Here is an 18,240-nt window from a genome sequence, read left to right as displayed (position 1 = left end):
GATCAAGCCCACCTTCCTCACCACAGCAAGCCCTTCCCATACTCGTATCCTGCCACTCCCTCCCCTCCCTGTAGACCCTCCAGGTCCTCACATGGGCTGTGGTCTCTTCTCAGGGCCTTCACACAGCTGTTTCCTCTGGTCTGAGTAGATGTCTACTTATGCTTCAGGCCTTTGACATTGATCACTCCCTCTGGGAGGCCTTCCAGGATTGACAGCACTGAACTGGGTCCCCATCTATGTGCTCCGATACCACTCTGTTTCACACATCACGCCTAGCACTAGCCACACTACAGCAGCCTGTTTGCTGACCCTCTTCCCCAAGCGGACTGTGCGCAGCACCGCGAGAGCGGGGGCTGCTGCCCATCAGGGTAGTTCAAAATACAACACAGGCATGGCACAGAGTAGGTACCTCAACATTTGAGTACTGGACTAATGCTTCCAACACACCCTACCCCACATTACCAAAGAATTTATCTGTGGTTTTGTTTCCCCAAGGCCAGTATGATGGTTCATTTCCAAATTTGGTGAGGAAAGTTTCATAACAGCCTAAAAGGACAAAATCAGTAAATGGCTCAGTTTGACCATAGGCTGACACTAATCAAAATTAAAGTTAGAGAACAAGATGGGCAACAGCTGCAGGTGGAGGTTTAACCGCTAACAGATGACAGAAATGTGAAGGCATCTTCCAAGGACAGGAGACTGAAGTTACAGAGGCAGCTCCAGGAAGGCGAGTGGAGGAGGGCTAGGGCGGGAGGAAAGGGTGTGTGGGGGACGGCTTGAACTTTTTTTTTTTTTTTTGAAACCAAGTCTCGCTCTTTTGTCCAGGCTGGAGTGCAATGGTGCAGTCTCGGCTCACTGCAACCTCCGCCTCCCTGGTTCGAGCAATTCTCCTGCCTCAGCCTCCCAAATAGCAAGTAGCTGGGATTACAGGCATGTGCCACCACACCCAGCTAATTTTTGTACTTTTAGTAGAGATGGGGTTTCACCACGTTGGCCAGGCTAGTCTCAAACTCCTGATCTCAGGTGATCCGCCCACCTCGGCCTCCCAAAGTGCTGGGATTACAGGCATGAGCCACTGCGCCCTTGGCCATCTTGAACTTTCAGACAGGTCTTTTAATAATTCCCTAGCGCCCTCACAGTTGTTGAAAAAAGGTATTTTTTCCCCATTTTCTTTGGAATGAGCAGTATTAGAGAAAGAGGGGACAATTTGTCACCCACCTAAAAGTAGTTGAATATCAAAATATTTCAATTTTATTTCTGCATCATAAATTTATAATTTTAACAACTTTGATCATTAGCTAATATAGTAATACAAAAAAAATGAGAAAAAAGATGTTAATATTTCTCATTTCCATAAAGTGCAGATTTAATTTTCAATTATTTGCCTTAGTAAACATTGTCTTATTTCAGGTCCTCCCTGCCCTCACTCAAAAAAAAGGGAGGGTGTTTAATTTTTATTTAACAAATATGTAATACCAAGAAAAAGATGAAAGATCCAATAATGTTTTTTGCAAACATGTTTCCAGGTAAGATTTCCAAGGACATCAGTACTGAGTGAAAAATAATCCTTTACAATCAATATGAATGAATACACTAACAAGTACATCATTTAGACCTCCATGCTTATTTGGCAATTCCAGTTATGAAAAAGGTACATAAATAATACAAACAATTGGCTTGACATGTGGCCAAACTACTTTCATCGAAGTTGCTGGAAGCCTTTCTCTGGTTTTGGCCCCTGTAGGAAGTTAATCTCATATTCCCTTAGCAATAATATAAGGTCACTGTTTCAGTCCTACACACTTTTATATTCAATGGGCTTCTTAGTTTATCACATAAGGACTGGCACTTTTTTCAAAAGAATATTGCTAACAGGGTTAAATGAGTGCTAATGGCTGAACGTTTGCCAAATGCTTACTTCTGCGATAGTATAAATATGGATTATTAAAGTTGTCTACTCAAGTATAAAATATATGCAAAACTCTCATAGGCAAAATGTTCAAAGGCTGGGAAAAACCTTTTTTTTTTTTTTTTAAACTTTTACGACAAAGTGCAACTGCAGGGTCTCTTGAATGATCTTCTAGACAGTTCCGCAGAAAATTAGCAGTTTGGCTCAGAAAGTAGAGTTCCTCAGGAGGAATTAAAGTTCTTCCTAGAAGAATACAAAGCAATGTTTCAGGCAGCTTTCTGAAAATAAACCATTAGCTTATGCCTACACAGCGAGACAAACTGGAACGTGTAATAATGAAGGCTTTCACATTTGTCGTGATGTGCTTTTTTTCTCTTACCCCAGGACCTCTAGCTGTTCTGTAATGTTACATAAAGTAGTTATAGCACTTCGTCCAGCACTGACAGCAGGCAGGAAGCTAATCAGCGAGGAGAAAATCGGAAGTGTGTTCATGTGTTTCATTGTTTTTCAGGTCAAATCTCAATACTTGCAAATAAATCATTAAAAAGATATAACAGTTTCTCTGTTATTTTCAGGACTTCATGTAGTGAGTGGGTAATCAGAGTGAAAGAGGGCTTTCTATCAGTCATCAGTGGTACGTTCTGTCACACAGTCAGATTTTCAGCATTTGTTCGGCTGCTGCTAGATGATAAAGGAAGTTTTCTGTTGCTGGTGGAAATCGTTTTTGCTTTAGCGCCTCCAAATTAAGGACTCTCTTTTCTCCATCAGCCGAAACTTCTGAAAACGGTGCTAGGTTGGTAAAGATTTCTCTTGTTTTTAGAGCAATATCCTTTAATAGAACAGGAAAACATATGCAACATGTTAGTATCTGAAATTTGAATATTTAGTCTCTAGAATTCTTCCTGCTATTTTTTTCAGACTGTTTATAAACTATGAAAAATGAGCTCGGCGTGGTGGCTCATGCCTGTAATCCCAGCACTTTGGGAGACCGTGGCAGGAGAATGTCTTGAGCCAGGAGTTAGAGAATGCAGTGAGCCATGATTGCACCACTGCACTCCAGCCTGGGCAACCCTGTCTCAAAAATGAACAACAAAAAAGAAAACTCCTTTTTTTGTTGTTTTTGAGACAGGGTCTCGCTCTGTTACCCAGGTTGCAGTGCAGTGGTTCAATCATGGCTCACTGCAGCCTCGACCTCCCAGGCTCAAGTGATCTACCCACCTCAGCCTCCTGAGTAGTGGGACTACAGGCATGCGCCACCACACCCAGCTAATTTTTTAATACTTTTTGTAGAGATGGGGTTTCACCATGTTGCCCAGGCTGGTCTCAAACTCCTGGGCTCAAGCAATCTGCCCACCTTGGCTTCCCAAACTGCTGGGATTATAGATCTGAGCCATTGCATCTGGACTGATAATTCTTTTTAAAGAAAAAATTAGGAAAAATGAAACAAAATTTAACTTAGAAAAATCATAGTGTGTGGTTTTGTTTTTTTTTTTTTACAATTTTAGTCATTTTCTGAGTGTATAATTCAGTGGCATTAAGTACATTTGCAGCGTTGCACAACCATCACCACTATTTCCAGCACGTTTCACCATCACAAACAGAAACTCTACCCATTACACAATAACCCCATTTCCCCTCGCTTAGCCCCTGGGAACCTCTATTCTGCTTTCTAACTCTGTGAATTTGTCTGCTCTAGATAGCTCATATAAGTGGAATCATACAACATTTACCCTTTAGTGTCTGGCTTATTTCATTAGCATGGTTTCAAGGTTCATCCATGCTACAGCATGTATCAGAATTCTATTCCTTTTTTCCCCCCAACAAAAGCCACATTCAAAACATTCCATTCTTTTTTAAGCTGAGTAATATTCTACTGTATATAAAGACTACATTTTGCTTGCCCATTCATCTGCTGAAGGACACTGGGTTGCTTCTGCCACGTTTTGGCTTCTTCCTTGTTTGCTGACATCATTAATTCATTCATGTATTTTTGAACTCTTAGAGCATTCCCAGCACTTTCACTTGCCCTCCCCAAGGTCTCATACGTCATACTAAGTCATCTAGGTAGCACTTTTAGTCTGTGAACAACACAGTAATGCAAAACTCAGATTCGCATATGTTGCCGATATTGTAAGAATATGTCTTTACTCTAATGCTGGGGGTAGGTGGGCAGTGAGGATTCCCATGGTAGGAAAGAAGCGGCCCCAGAGTCTCCAGTGTTCAGGTCCTCAGGGCAAGATCAGCCCACTCTTCCTGCTCACAGCTGGCCAGGCCACCAGCACTGCAGAGAAATGGCCCCTCTCATCTTTCTGCTGACATGTCACCTCCTTAGAGATCTGGCCTACCCATCCCCCAATATTCTCCACCTCAACCCCTTCTGTCACAGCACCTAACATGGGCTGTAATTATCTTGTCATTTATTATTTTCTGTGCATCTACTCCACTAAATTACAGACTCCATGAGGGCAGGGATTTGCTCACCACTGCATCCCCACTGCCAGTGCAATGCCTAACAAACAGAGCTCAAGAAACACTGAGTAAATGAATGGATAAATGAAGAAGGCACCAGGTTGGGCCGAATGAGTAAAGCCTGCATATCAGAGGTGCCCCCGTACCCCCAGGTAGGACAGGTGCAGATGGGAGACAGTCCTTCTGGGCCCTCCAGCCCCAGGTTATGAGTCAGGCATCTAGATAAGGCAACGCTGGAAGTGTATCCTTCAGGAGAGGAGCAAGGAGCTGTGAACAGGCCAAATGCAAGGAGCTGGGCGGGCTGCAGGCCACCATGTGGAAAGCACAAGAAATAAAACCCATTTGCCATCCCAGTTTGGCAAGGGCAGAGCAGGTGCCCACTGGGCCACATGGACGCTGGTCAGCATGCCAGGTAGACGCCAGCAAGGAGCTGGCTCTGCGGCATGTGGCAACAGTCACTAAGTGGGACAGGAGTCTGACTGCATGATTTCTGTTGTCCTGGAGACAAGCAAAGCGAAATTTTGACAATCTAGTTCCCCATGCTCAGCAACAACCTCCCCTTTATAATTTGTTCCTCCAGGGAAATTCTCCTAGGAAGAAAGAATGCACTGGCTGGCCCAGAAAAGCCTTCCAGACCACTTGGTAGTTACATTTCTCATTGCCAGCGGTCAGTGTCAGCACCAGCCCCTCTGTATACCTGCCCTCGAGCCCAGTAACTAACTAGATCAGGCCAGCCTGCACCTGCTTGTCCATCATCGCTGTGGCCGTCTGTAAACCCTCTCTAAGCACCTGCCCGCTGGCCTCTACCACAGCCCCCCACTCTGCTTATATGCACAGCTCTGCCACACACCACCCAGCAACACCACGTCAGGACTTTCAGTAAGTCAGAAGGTGACGGAGTTACCTGTATAACCTGGCTCTCTGATTTCTCTGGATCTTCTGCAGACTGAACAATTAGCTGACCCATTTCTTTGTGCAGTTTGCCCATTGCCATGGCCTCTGGTGAGATCAAGAAGGTGAATATTTAGAAATCGACATAAAAAATAATCATGCCATCTATCTGAAAACTTGGAAGACCACACTGAGGGAATTTTCAAAAAGCAACTGATAACCTCCCACATGTCCATTTTATCACTGGACACAAATACGACAACATGCTGGGAGGAAAGGCATAATATAATCGTGATTTATACTTCTGGGCAAACATAAAAACACATCACACCAAACCAGATTTCCCCTTCACACCCACCTGACCAGAATTTTTATTTTTCTTCCCAGACAAAGCATAATGAACAATTCTGACTACAACTAAGTCGTGACTATAAGCCAAGAGTCTGACGTTCTAGTCCAGCTCTTTACAGTTAAGAAATGTATCTTGTTGGCTGGAATATTGTGAAAGAGGAGCTTCCTGTCAGTTCTGCAGAAGCCAGCTGGGCGCTCAATTTGTTTAGATTCTTAGAAATGAGCAAAGGAAACCACCTAAGTTAGCTTGGTTACATACATTGCTACTGTCGGCACTGAGGAGGTTAACAGAAACTTGTCACTTCAAGAGACAGACTCCATTCAACTGGTGTGGATTAGGATGAGCCCATTTTATAGACACAGAGCAACACAGGGCAGCAGGGAGATGGCCACCCTTTCTGGTCCTAATGCTTCAGCTGCTTAAGTGGCCCTGGCCACAGCCAGTTTTCTTTCACTTTCGCTTTGCAAAAGGCAGTTATTTCGTAAAGATCTGACCCCATAGTTTGAATTTTTCATCATGAGCATGCATTATGTTTGCAATTTTAAAACGAATTAAAGGAAGGCCACTTACGGTTCTATTAATTTGAATTTTTCAATAAAACCTCACATAATCGAATCTAACAATTCCCAATGAGTCAGCATTCAGCTGCCCCCACTTTTAGGAGAAAGATAAGTGACAAAACAAAGCTGTTAATCAGTAATCCCATCTAAAACCACTACCTGAGTACTGCTCTGGGCTCAACATGCATTTAAGCCAATCTTTTCTACTTTATGTAGCTGTAATTTGGGACAATTTATTTATTTATTTATTTATTTATTTATTTATTTATTTATTTATTTATTTGAGACAGAGTCTTGCTCTGTCACCCAGTCTGGAGTGCAGTGGCGCGATCTCGGCTCACTGCAAGCTCCGCCTCCTGGGTTCACGCCATTCTCCTGCCTCAGCCTCCCGAGTAGCTGGGGCTACAGGCGCCCGCCACCACGCCTGGCTAATTTTTTTTTTTGTATTTTTAGTAGAGACGGGGTTTCACTGTGTTAGCCAGGATGGTCTCGATCTCCTGACCTCGTGATCCACCCGCCTCGGCCTCCCAAAGTGCTGGGATTACAGGCGTGAGCCACCGCGCCCAGCCTATTTATTTATTTTTTTTTATTTTTTTGAGACGGAGTCTGGCGCTGTTGCCCAGGTTGGAGTGCAGTGGCGCGATCTCGGCTCACTGCAAGCTCCGCCTCCCGGGTTCAACTGATTCTCCTGCCTCAGCCTCCCGAGTAGCTGGGACTACAGGCGCCTGCCACCACGCCCGGCTAATTTTTTGTATTTTTCGTAGAGACCGGGTTTCCCCGTGTTAGCCAGGCTGGTCCCGATCTCCTGACCTCGTGATCCACCCGCCTTGGCCTCCCAAAGTGCTGGGATTACAGGCTTAAGCCACCGTGGCCGGCCTAATTTGGAACAATTTAAAATGTCTAAGAACGCCACTCTAACACTAGTACACCCTTTCCTGATCATTAGCTGTAAGAACAGTTTCATTCCCTTGTGCTAAGACATGCTTCAAAAAGATTTTCCATACTGGAGTCACATTTAACCCTGTGTAGTGATAAACGCCTACATATTTTTTGATACTCCTTTCTTCAAGAGGTGGGGACATTCCTCTCTCAAGTGTTGACTAAACTTAGTGATTTGCTTCTAACAAATAGCATATGGAGGAAGTAATGGTGACTATCAAGGCAAGATTATAAAACGCACTGTGACTTCCTTTTCTCTCTCGGGTCACTCACTCCTGGGGAGCCAGCTGTTATATTGTAAGAACACTCAAGCAACCCTATGGAGAGGCCCACGGCAGAAGGAACTGAGGCCTCCTGCCAACAGCCATGCACATCGAAAGCGGATGTTCCAGCCCCAGTGGAGCCTTCAGATGACTGTGGCTCTGGGATATCGTGACTGAAACTTCCTGAGCCAAACTACCTCTACATAAGTCATTCCTGATCTGCCAAAACTGTGAGATAAATATGTGTTGTTTTAGAACATGATGGCTCACGCCTGTAACACCAGCACTTTGAGAGGCTGAGGCCAGTGGATCACTTGAGGCTAGGAATTCGAGACCAGCCTGGCCGACATGGTGAAACCCCGTCTCAAGTAAAAATACAAAAATTAGGCCAGGCGCAGTGGCTCACATATGTAAGTAATCCCAGCACTTTGAGAGGCCGAGACAGGCAGATCACGAGGTCAGGAGTTCAAGACCAGCCTGACCAACATGGTGAAACCCCATCTCTACTAAAAATACAAAATTAGCTGGGCGCGGTGGCGGGTGCCTGTAATCCCAGCTAATCGGGAAGCTGAGGCAGGAGAATCACTTGAACCTGGGAGGCAGAGGTTGCAGTGAGCCAAGATCGTGCCATTGCACTCCAGCCTGGGCAACAGAGTAAGACTCCATCTCAAAAAAAAAAAAAAAAAAAAAAATTAGCTGAGCATGGTGGTGCATGCCTGTAAACCCAACTACTCGGGAGGCTGAGACATCACAATCACCTGAACCCGGGAGGCATAGGCTGCAGTGAGCCAAAATCAGGCCACTGCACTCCAGCCTGGGAAATAGAGCAAGACTCTGCCAAAAAAAAAAAAAAGAAAGAAAGAAAAGAAAAAGGAATATGTGTTGTTTTAAACCACTGAGTTCTGTATGACTCAGAAACATTTCAAAATTAAGAAAATACACCGCTAAGTTCTGAAGTGATTTGTTATGTGGCAGTAGATAATACACCTTATTTAAACACAAAAGTAGTGAAACGAGATGAACAGACTGTTTAACTTCTTAATATATACTCTGCTGCATAAGCACCCGGGATGTTCTGCTAATATGTCTATGTTTATAGGAATAAATGTTGTGTTCTAGACACGGAAATATCCATCTTCAGCAGAGTGGGTAAGCCAGCCCTCACATACTGGTTTTAGAGAATCAGCCTAAAAATGTACAACTGTTTGGCTTATATCTTGTATCAAGAACAGAACAGAGAACAAACCTTTTGCAAGGGGAGCAATGGTAATCTCACTCTCTGCCAGATTCACAAACACATCATAGAGGTCTGGTCTGTTGCTCACCTCCAAGTCTACAAATCCAGCGACGTAACCTGCATCACAAACATGAGCAACCTTACTGGAGTAGGAAGAAATATGGTGAACCCATCAAAAGAATTGGGTCTAAAAGCTCATCGACTGCTCTCTTTCACTGCTTTATTCATTCGGGAACATTAGCTGTACCCTGTGGCAGTTAGTAAGACTACATTATTATCAGTTGCCTGAAGACATTCACACAACGCCAAATATTCCAAAATTATCCATCAGTGTCAAGGACAAGACTGAAGTAGGGCATTTACTTTCCAATCATTGCTCTTGGGGTCAAGAATGACAGCTGTGGGAGAAGGTAGCAAGGACTCTCTTGACTGATGTTCCCCCTTCAGGTCTTTGCCTTCAGGAAATCAATGGCAAATGCCTGGGTTCTCAGAGTGGAAATGGCATCATCTTTAAGGATTCAGGGCAACTCAGGAATTAGCAGATCTCTGGGATCGGTGTTAGAACAATGATTCCCAGATTTTTTTTATTTCACAGAGCAATACAATTACCAAAAAAAAAAAAAATTATCTGAGGAGAGACTGATATGTTTGGATCTGTGTTCCCACCCAAATCTCATGTCGAACTGTAATCCTCAGTGTTGGAGGTGGGGCCGGGTGGAAGGTGATTGGATCATGGGGGTGATTTCTCATGAACGGTTTAGCACCATCCCCTTAGTGTGGTTCTCGTGACTGAGTTCTCACAAAATCTGGTTGTTTAAAAGTGTACGGCACCTTCCCCCACCTTTCTCCTGCTCCAGCTGTGTAAGACGTGCCTGCTTCCCCTTCACCCTCTGCCATGATTGTAAGTTTCCTGAGGCCTCCACAGAAGCAGAAGCCACTATTCTTGCTGTACAGCCTGCAGAACTGTGAGCCAATTCAACTTCTTTTCTTTATAAATTATAGTCTCAGTTTTGGTTTTTTTTTTTTTTGAGACAGTCTCGCTCTGTCACCCAGGCCAGAGTGCAGTAGCGTGATCTCGGCTCACTGCAACCTCCACCTCCCAGGTTCAAGAGATTCTCCTGCCCCAGCCTCCTGAGTAGCTGGGACTACAGGCGTGCGCCACCACACCCGGCTAATTTTTGTATTTTGAGTAGAGACGGGGTTTCACCATATTGGCTAGACTGGTGTCGAACTCCTGACCTCGTGATCCGCCTGCCTCAGACTTCCAAAGTGCTGGGATTACAGGCGTGAGCCACTGTGCCTGGCCTTTTTGTTTGTTTTTGAGACAGAGTCTTGCTCTGTTGCCCAGGCTGGAGGGCAGTGGCACGATCTTGGCTTACTGCAACCTCCACCTCCTGGGTTCAAGCAATTTTCCTGTCTCAGCCTTCTGAGTAGCTGGGACTACAGGCATATGCCACCACACCTGGCTAAGTTTTGTATGTTTAGTAAAGACAGGGTTTCACCATATTGGTCAGGCTGGTCTTGAACTCATGACCTCAGGTGATCCACCCACCTTAGCCTCCCAAAGTGCTGGGATTACAGGCATGAGCCATCCCACCCGGCCTTCAGTTATTTCTTTATAGCAGTGCAAGAATGCACTAATACAAGGACCAATTTATCATTCCTAGAGTTTTACTTTACCAAGCAAGGACAGTTAAAAAACAACAGGTGGGGGCAGTGGCTCACGCCTGTAATCCCAGCACTTTGGAAAGCCGAGGTGGGAGGATCATTTGAGGCCAGGAGTTTGAGACTGTCCTGGCCAACATGATGAAACCTTGTCCCTACTAAAAATACAAAAATTAGCTGGTGGCCAGGCGCGGTGGCTCATGCCTGTAATCCTAGCACTTTGGGAGGCTGAGGCAGGTGGATTGCTTGAGCTCAGGAGTTCGAGTCCTGCCTGGGCAACATGGCGAAACCCCATCTCTACTAAAAATAAAATTAAAAAAAATTAGCTGGGCATGGTGGCACATGCCTGTAGTCCCTGTTACTCGGGAGGCTGAGGCACGAGAATTGCTTGAACCTGGGAGATGGAAGTTGCAGTGAGCCAAGATCACGCCACTGCACTCCAGCCTGGGCAACAGAGCGAGACTCTGTCTCAAAAAAATAAAATAAAATAAGATAAAACAAAATAATTAAAAAAACAACAAAAACAAAACCTACTACTGAGAGCCAGACCCAGGCCCACCCATGAATGAGAAAATGTGACAGATGACAAGTAATATTACTCATTACTGAAAAAAGAAAGAGACTATTCAATAAATGTCCTGGTCCAAGTGGTTATCCATAGGGTAAAAAAGTTCAGTCAGATCCCAAACTCACACACTACACAAAAAATTATTCCAGATAAATTAATAACTTCACTGGGAAATAAAAAACATTAAAAATGTTTAGGCCAGGCACAGTAGCTCACACCTATAATCTCAGCACTTTGGGAGGCCAAGGCGGGAGGACTGTTGAGCTCAAGAGTTTGAGACCAGCCAGGGCAACATGGTGAAACCTTATCTCTACAAAAAAAAAATACAAAAATTAGCCAGGCATGGTGGCACGTGCCTGTAGTCCCAGCTACTTGGGAGGCTGGGGTAGAAGGATGGCTTAAGCCCAGGAAGTGGAGGTTGCAATGAGCCGAGATTGAGCCACTGCACTCCAGCCTGGACGACAGAGCAAGACCCTGTCTCAAAAAAAAAAAGAAAAGAAAAAGAGAAAGAAAAATTTTCATAAGAAAATGGCCAGGCACAGTGGCTCATGCCTATAATCCCAGAGCCCAGGAATTCAAGACAAGCCCAGGCAATAAAGCAAGACTTTGTCTCTAAAAAAAAATATAGACAGCTGGGCGCAGTGGCTCACGCCTGTAATCCCAAAACTTTGGGAGGTCAAGGCAGGTGGATCATCTGAGGTCAGGAGTTCGAGACCAGCCTGACCAATATGGTGAAACCCTGTCTCTACTAAAAATACAAAAATTAGCCAGGCATGGTAGTGGGCGCCTGCAGTTCCAGCTACTCAGGAGGCTGAGATAGGAGAACTGCTTGAACCAGGGAAGTGGAGGTTGCAGTGAGCTGAGAGCGTGCCACTGCACTCTGGCCTGGACAACAGAGGGAGACTCTGTCTCAAAAAAGACAGGCAATAACAAACGATGGCAAGGATGTAGAGAAAAAGAACTCTCGTACACTGTTGGTGGGAATGTAAATTAGTACAGTCACTACGGAGAACAGTATGGAAATTCCTCGAAAAACTAAAAATAGAACTACCATATGATCCAGCAATCCCACTGCTGGGTATTTACCCTCAAAAAAGGAAATCAGTGTATCAAAGAGATACCACTACTCCCATGTTCATTGCAGCACTGTTCACAACTACCAAGATTTGGAATCAAACTGAGTGTCCATCAACAGATGAATGGAAAAGAAAATGTGGTGCATATACACAGTGGAATATTATGCAGCTATAAAAAGGAATGAAATCCTGTCATTTGCAACAACATGGATGGAACTAGAGACATCATGTTAAGTAAAAGAAGCCAGGGACAGAAAGACAAATTTGGCATGTTCTCACTAATCTGGGGGAGCTAAAAATTAAAACAATGGAACTCAGGGAGATAGAGAGTAGAATGGTGGGTACCAGAGGTTAGGAAGGGCAGTGGGGAGAGGGGGAAAATTTGGGATGGTTAGTGGATACAAAAATATAGTTAGAATGAATAAGACCTAGTATTTGATAGCACAATAGGGTGACTACAGTGAATGATAGTTTATTGTATATTTAAAAATAACTAGAAGTTGGCTGGGCACAGTGGCTCACACCTGTAATCCCAACACTTTGGGAAGCTGAGGCAGGTGGATCACCTGAGGTCAGAAGTTTGAGACCAGCCTGGCCAACATGGTAAAACCCCATCTCTACTCTCTACCAAAAATACAAAAAAATTAGCTGGGCATGGTGGTGCACACCTGTAATCCCAGCTACTTAGGCAGCTGAGGCAGGAGAATCGCTTGAACCTGGGAGGTGGAGGCTGTAGTATGCTGAGATCCTGCCACTGCACTCCAGCCTGGGCAACAGAGTGAGACTCCAACTCAAAAAAAAAAAAAAAAAAAAAAAAAAAAAACCCCAAAAAACTAGAAGTGGAATCACAATGTTCTTAACACAAAGAAATCATAAATGCTTGAGGTGATGGATACTGCAATTACCCTGATGTAATCATTATACACTGTAAGCCTGTATCAAAACATCACATGTACCCCATAAATACATATACCTATTATATACCCATAATAATTAAAAACTTAAGATGAAAAAAAAAAAGTCACTGATAAACTTTTAAGACTAGAACTTTACAAGTTCGGCCGGGCACAATGGCTCATGCCTGCAATCCAGGCACTTTGGGAGGCTGAGGTGGGAGGATCACCTAAGGGAAGGAATTTGAGACCAGCCTGGCCAACATGGAGAAACCCTGTCTCTACTGAAAATAGAGCTGGGCATGGTGGCAGGTGCCTGTAATCCCAGCTACTAGGGAGGCTAAGGCAGGAGAATTGCTTGAACCCAGGAGGCAGAGGTTGCAGTGAGCTGAGATCACACTATTGCACTCCAGCCTGGACAACAAGAACAAAACTCCGTCTCAAGAAAAAAAAAAAAACTTTACAGGTTAAATAGTTAAATATAGGTTGCATTTTTAAAATTTTATTTTATAATTTAAAAATTTTAAAAGACGGGTCTCCTATGTTGCCCAGGCTGGTCTGGAACTCCTGGGCTCAGGTGATCACCCCACCTCGGCCTCCCAAAGTGCTGGGATTACAGGTGTGAGCCACTGTGCCCAGCCAAAAATAGGCTGCATTTTGATGATGGCTGAACAACAACGTGAATGTACTTAATGCCGCTGAACGATATGTTTACAAATGGTTAAAAAGGTAAATGTAGCTGTGCGTAGCGGCTGACACCTGTAATCCCAACAGTGTGGGAGGCCAAGATGGGTAGATTGCTTGAGTTCGGGAGTTCAAGACCAGCTTGAGCAACATAGGAAGACCTGGTCTCAAAAAAAAAGGTAAATCTTTTTTTCTGGAGACAGAGTCTCGCTCTGTTGCCCTAGCTGGAGTGCAGTGGCTCAGTCTCGGCTCACTGCGACCTCCACCTCCTGGGTTCAAGTGATTCTTGTGCCTCAGCCTCCCGAGTAGCTGGGACTACAGGCACCCACCACCACACCCGGCTAATTTTTTTTTTTTTTTGGTATTTTAGTAGAGACACGGTTTCACCATGTTGGCCAGGGTGGTCTCAAACTCCTGAGCTCAGGCAATCCACTTGCCTCAGCCTCCTAAAGTGCTAGGATTATAGGCATGAGGCACCGCGCCCGGCCAAAAAAAGGTTAATCCTATATGCATTTTACCACAATTTTTTTTTTTTGAGACGAAGTTTCGCTCTTGCTGCCCAGGCTGGAGTGCAGTGGTGTGATCTTGGCTCACTGCAACCTCCGCCTCCCAGGTTCAAGTGCTTCTCCTGCCTCAGCCTCCCAAGTAGCTGGGATTACAGGCATGCGCCACCATACCCAGCTAATTTTTTGTATTTTTAATAGAGACGGGGTTTCTCCATGTTGGTCAGGCTGGTCTTGAACTCCCGACCTCAGGTGATCTGCCCACCTTGGCCTCCCAAAGTGCTGGGATTACAGGTGTGAGCTACCGCTCCTGGCCACAATTTTTTTTTAAACTAAAAAAAAAAAAAATTTAAGGGCAAAAAATTGATTGCATATGCCAAAGAAATAATAAAGGATCAGTATTCCACTGGGGAATGCACAAAATAAAAACAAAAAACCCTCTTTAAAGTGGAATAAAATTAGCCAGGCGTGGTGGCACATGCCTGTAATCCCAGCTACTTGGGAGGCTAAGGCAGCAGAATCGAAGGCGGACGTTGCAGTGAGCTAAGATCGTGCCATTGCACTCCATCCTGGGCAACAAGAGTGAAAATCCGTCTCAGGAAAGAAAAAAAAAAAGTGAAACAGTTCCTCCCCTGGGATCCTCTTGTCTACCTGTGCACATCTGCAGGGCTTCCAGCTCATCGGCGTTGAGGTGCACGTAAGAGTGAAGGATGGTCCAGTCCTGTCGGTGCCACACCAGGGCAGGCAGAGTCCTGGGGAATCAAGGCAAGAACTCAAGTTGTTGCTGGTCCACACCTTAAAGACTCAGCCTGCCCCCTTCTCCTCTTCCTGAGAAGGAAATGAAGAGGGTAGAGTCTACAGCTAATCAGGGAGAGAGGTGAGACCAAGCCCCAAATGTGCTAACCTCTGGGCTTCAAATTAAAGCAATGCAATGTTTTACTATTTATTTTTTTGAGATGGAGTTTCACTCGTCACCCAGGCTGGAGTGCAATGGTGCGATTTTGGCTCACTGCAACCTCCACCTCTGGGGTTCAAGTAATTCTCCTGCCTCAGTCTCCCAAGTAGGTGGGACTACAGGTGCCTGCCACCATGGCCCGGTTAATGTTTGTATTTTTAGTAGAGATGGGGTTTCACCATGTTGGCCAGGCTGATCTTGAACTCCTGACCTCAGGTGACCCACCTGCTTTGGCCTCCCAAAGTGCTGGGATTACAGGCGTGAGCCACTGCACCCAGCCTCTATGCAATGTTTTAAACTCTGCTTTTGGGGATCAGATCAGCTACAGAAAGCTCAAGGTGAAGTTTCAAAAGATCCCTGTGGTAGCAAAGAGTGACGCTTCTAAGGTTTTCCTCTGAAAATCCCACTCTGGAGACTGCCATGGAAAGGGAGTCTAAGGGTAAAATTCAAAGTCACCTCTGCAAGCAAGAAATTTTCTGGAAGTCTCCCATTTATATTTAAAATTTTAGTAAAACTCGCAAACCAAGTGTGTTTGTTTCCCTAAGACACAGGTTTCTCTGAAAGAAACTTATGGTAGAATAATGACTGCAACAAGATGTATCAAATTTATCTGTGGCTTCATGAACCCCCTGGTGCCCTGCTAAATATCTCAGAAGCTGTGACCGCTCCAGTTTAAGTAGCATACGTAGAGGGGGAAAAGGTGATGGGATAGAAAATATGGGCTTTTGGACCCAGAGAGGGCAGGGTGAAAGTTCTGGCCCTCTCACTTAAAATCTGATGCAATCATGATCATAACAATAATAACTTCTAAAGTGTGTCTTACAGGCTAGGTACATGTTAAGCATCTTACATAAATTATTTCCAGTCTTAACAAACTTGTAAGTAGATATTACGATCTTCATTTTACAGATAAAGGAACACAGGCTCAGAAACAATCAATACCTTTTGTTTTGTTTCTGTGACAGGGCCTCACTCTGTCGTCCAGGCTGGGGTACAGTGACGTGATCATGGCTCACTGCAGCCTCCACCTCCTGGGCTCAAGCGATTCTCCCACCTCAGCCTCCTGTGTAGCTCAGGCTACGGGTGCATGCCACCATGCCGGGCTAATTTTTGTATTTTTTTATAGAGATGGGGTTTTGCTGGGTTGCCCAGTCTGGTCCTGAACTTCTGGTCTCAGGCAATCTGCTAGCCTCAGCCTCCCAAAGTGCTGGGATTACAGGTGTGAGCCACCATGCCTGGCCAACATTATCTTTTATGTGTTCACAGAGCTAATAAGTTGCCCTCCCAAGATTTTAACTCAGGTCTTTCTGACTATGAAGCCTTTGTTCTTTTCATTACCTTATACCTATACTCTGCCAACCTTAATTTTCTCATTCATAAAACCGGGTAAAAATACTTCCTTGCAGGGTTCTTGTTATGAGTAAATTTAATAATTTAAGGTATCTTACAAAATGCCTGACATACAGTAAACCCAACACGAATGCTAAGTCCTCTTGCTTTTAAAGAAGGACCTGGCTGGGCACAGTGGCTCACGCCTGTAATCCCAGCACTTCAGGAGGCCGAGACGGGCAGATCACGAGGTCAAGAGATCGAGACCATCTTAGCCAACATGGTGAAACCCCATCTCTACTAAAAATACAAAAATTAGCTGGGCGTGGTGGTACGTGCCTGTAGTCTCAGCTACCCGGGAGGCTGAGGCAGGAGAATTACTTGAACCCGGGAGGTGGATGTTGCAGTGAGCCAAGATCACGCCACTGTACCACTCCAGCCTGGCGACAAAGCGAGAGATTCTGCCTCCAAAAAAAAAAAAAAAAAAAAAAGGACCTAATGGCTGGGTGTGGTGGTTCATGTCTGTAATCATCTCAACGGAGGCAGGAGAATCACTTGAGCCTAGGAGATCGAGACCAGCCTGGCCAACATAGTGAGACCCCAGAAACCCCATCTCGACAAAAAATATAAAATAAAATAAAAATGAAAAAAATTTAAAAGGACTTAATAACAAGTTAGATTTAGTAAACAAAAAATCTTTAAAAATCTGTATGGCAGGTGGGGGAGCTGTTAGAGGGGACAGGGCCTGGCAGGCACCTCCTGGCCCTGAGCTGACCCCCCTGGCAAAAAAATTATTAACAACAACAAAATCTACATTTATTTTGGCCGGGCACAGTGGCTCACACCCATAATTCCAGCACTTTGGGAGGCCAAGGCATGAGGATCACTGGAGCCTAGGAGTTTGAGACCACCCTGGGCAACACAGCAAGACCCCATCTCTACTAAAAATGAAAATAAAATTTAAAAAATCTATATAATCAAAATAAGAGTCTTTGTCCTGCTCTAAAACTTTTTAATTAAAACAAGAAAAAAAAAAGTCTTTGATAAAACTGAACAGAAGGAACAATTTACCTGAAACGGGTCAGCAAACTATGGCCCACAGGCTAGCTGCCTGTCCTTGAAAATAAAGTTTCATTGACCACAGCCATGCTGAGTCATTTATGTACGTGTCCTCCATGGTTGCTTTTGTGCTACCTAGGCAGTGGAGTAGTTGGGACAGTGACCATATGGCTCACAAACCTAAAATATTTACTGTCTGGCAAGGAAAAGTTTGCTAATCCCCTGCTCTAAAATAGTCATAAATAGTCCAAATCAGTAACCTTGAACTACTAGAGCTAAACAGAAACTTCAGACCAAAGGTGGTATTTCACCACATGCTATTTATAGCAAATGTGCAACACAGCAGAGCACACAGTAACATCTAGTGCCGCGAACTGTCTGCCAACAAAGTTAACACTTTTTTATAATTAGAGGTGATACCTGGTGAACTCCTGGACTGCTTCTATCTTGGGGTGATACACCACAATTCTTTTCTTTAGCATCAGTGCTGTGTGTAAGATAACAGTTTCCATTCCAAACTGAGATACAATGTCTTCAAAAAAGAGAAATTGTAATGTTACTGCATTACACATCATGCAAAGATTTTTTTTTCTTTTTTTCTTTTTTCTTTTTTTTTTGAGACCGAGTCTCATTCTGTCACCCAGGCTGGAATGCAGTGGCAAGATCTTTGCTCACCGCAACCTTTGCCTCCTGGGCTCAAGCGATTCTCCTGCTTCAGCTTCCCAAGTAGCTGGGATTACAGGCACACACCACCACGCCTGGCTAATATTTGTATTTTTAGTAGAGACGGGGTTTCACCATGTTGGCCAGGCTGATCTCGAACTCCTGACCTCAAGTGATCCACCCACCTCAGCCTCCCAAAGTGTTGGGATTACAGGTGTGAGTCAC

At 44.6% G+C, this 18,240-nt stretch overlaps 1 protein-coding gene across 8 annotated transcripts in view; it reads right to left on the bottom strand.

The window, feature by feature from the left end:
- Positions 1-1,228: 1,228 nt before the first annotated feature.
- The window catches only part of DENND10 (DENN domain containing 10), a 29,679-nt gene continuing 12,667 nt past the window's right edge, over positions 1,229-18,240 (bottom strand). For all 8 annotated transcript variants that reach the window (XM_016919470.4, XM_016919469.4, XM_016919467.4 and 5 more), the window contains 5 exons: positions 17,773-17,884; positions 14,661-14,761; positions 8,630-8,737; positions 5,283-5,377; positions 1,229-2,738 (listed from right to left, as the gene is read on the bottom strand). In XM_016919470.4, coding sequence (XP_016774959.1) covers positions 2,562-2,738; positions 5,283-5,377; positions 8,630-8,737; positions 14,661-14,761; positions 17,773-17,884 — 593 coding nt within the window. In that variant the 3' untranslated portion in view covers positions 1,229-2,561. The remainder of the gene's footprint in view (positions 2,739-5,282; positions 5,378-8,629; positions 8,738-14,660; positions 14,762-17,772; positions 17,885-18,240) is intronic.

This window comes from Pan troglodytes, chromosome 8, assembly GCF_028858775.2.
Source record: "Pan troglodytes isolate AG18354 chromosome 8, NHGRI_mPanTro3-v2.0_pri, whole genome shotgun sequence".
NCBI lineage: Eukaryota > Metazoa > Chordata > Mammalia > Primates > Hominidae > Pan > Pan troglodytes.
The sequence above is the reverse complement of the archived record's forward strand: the minus strand, read 5'-3'. Positions and strand labels throughout refer to the sequence as shown.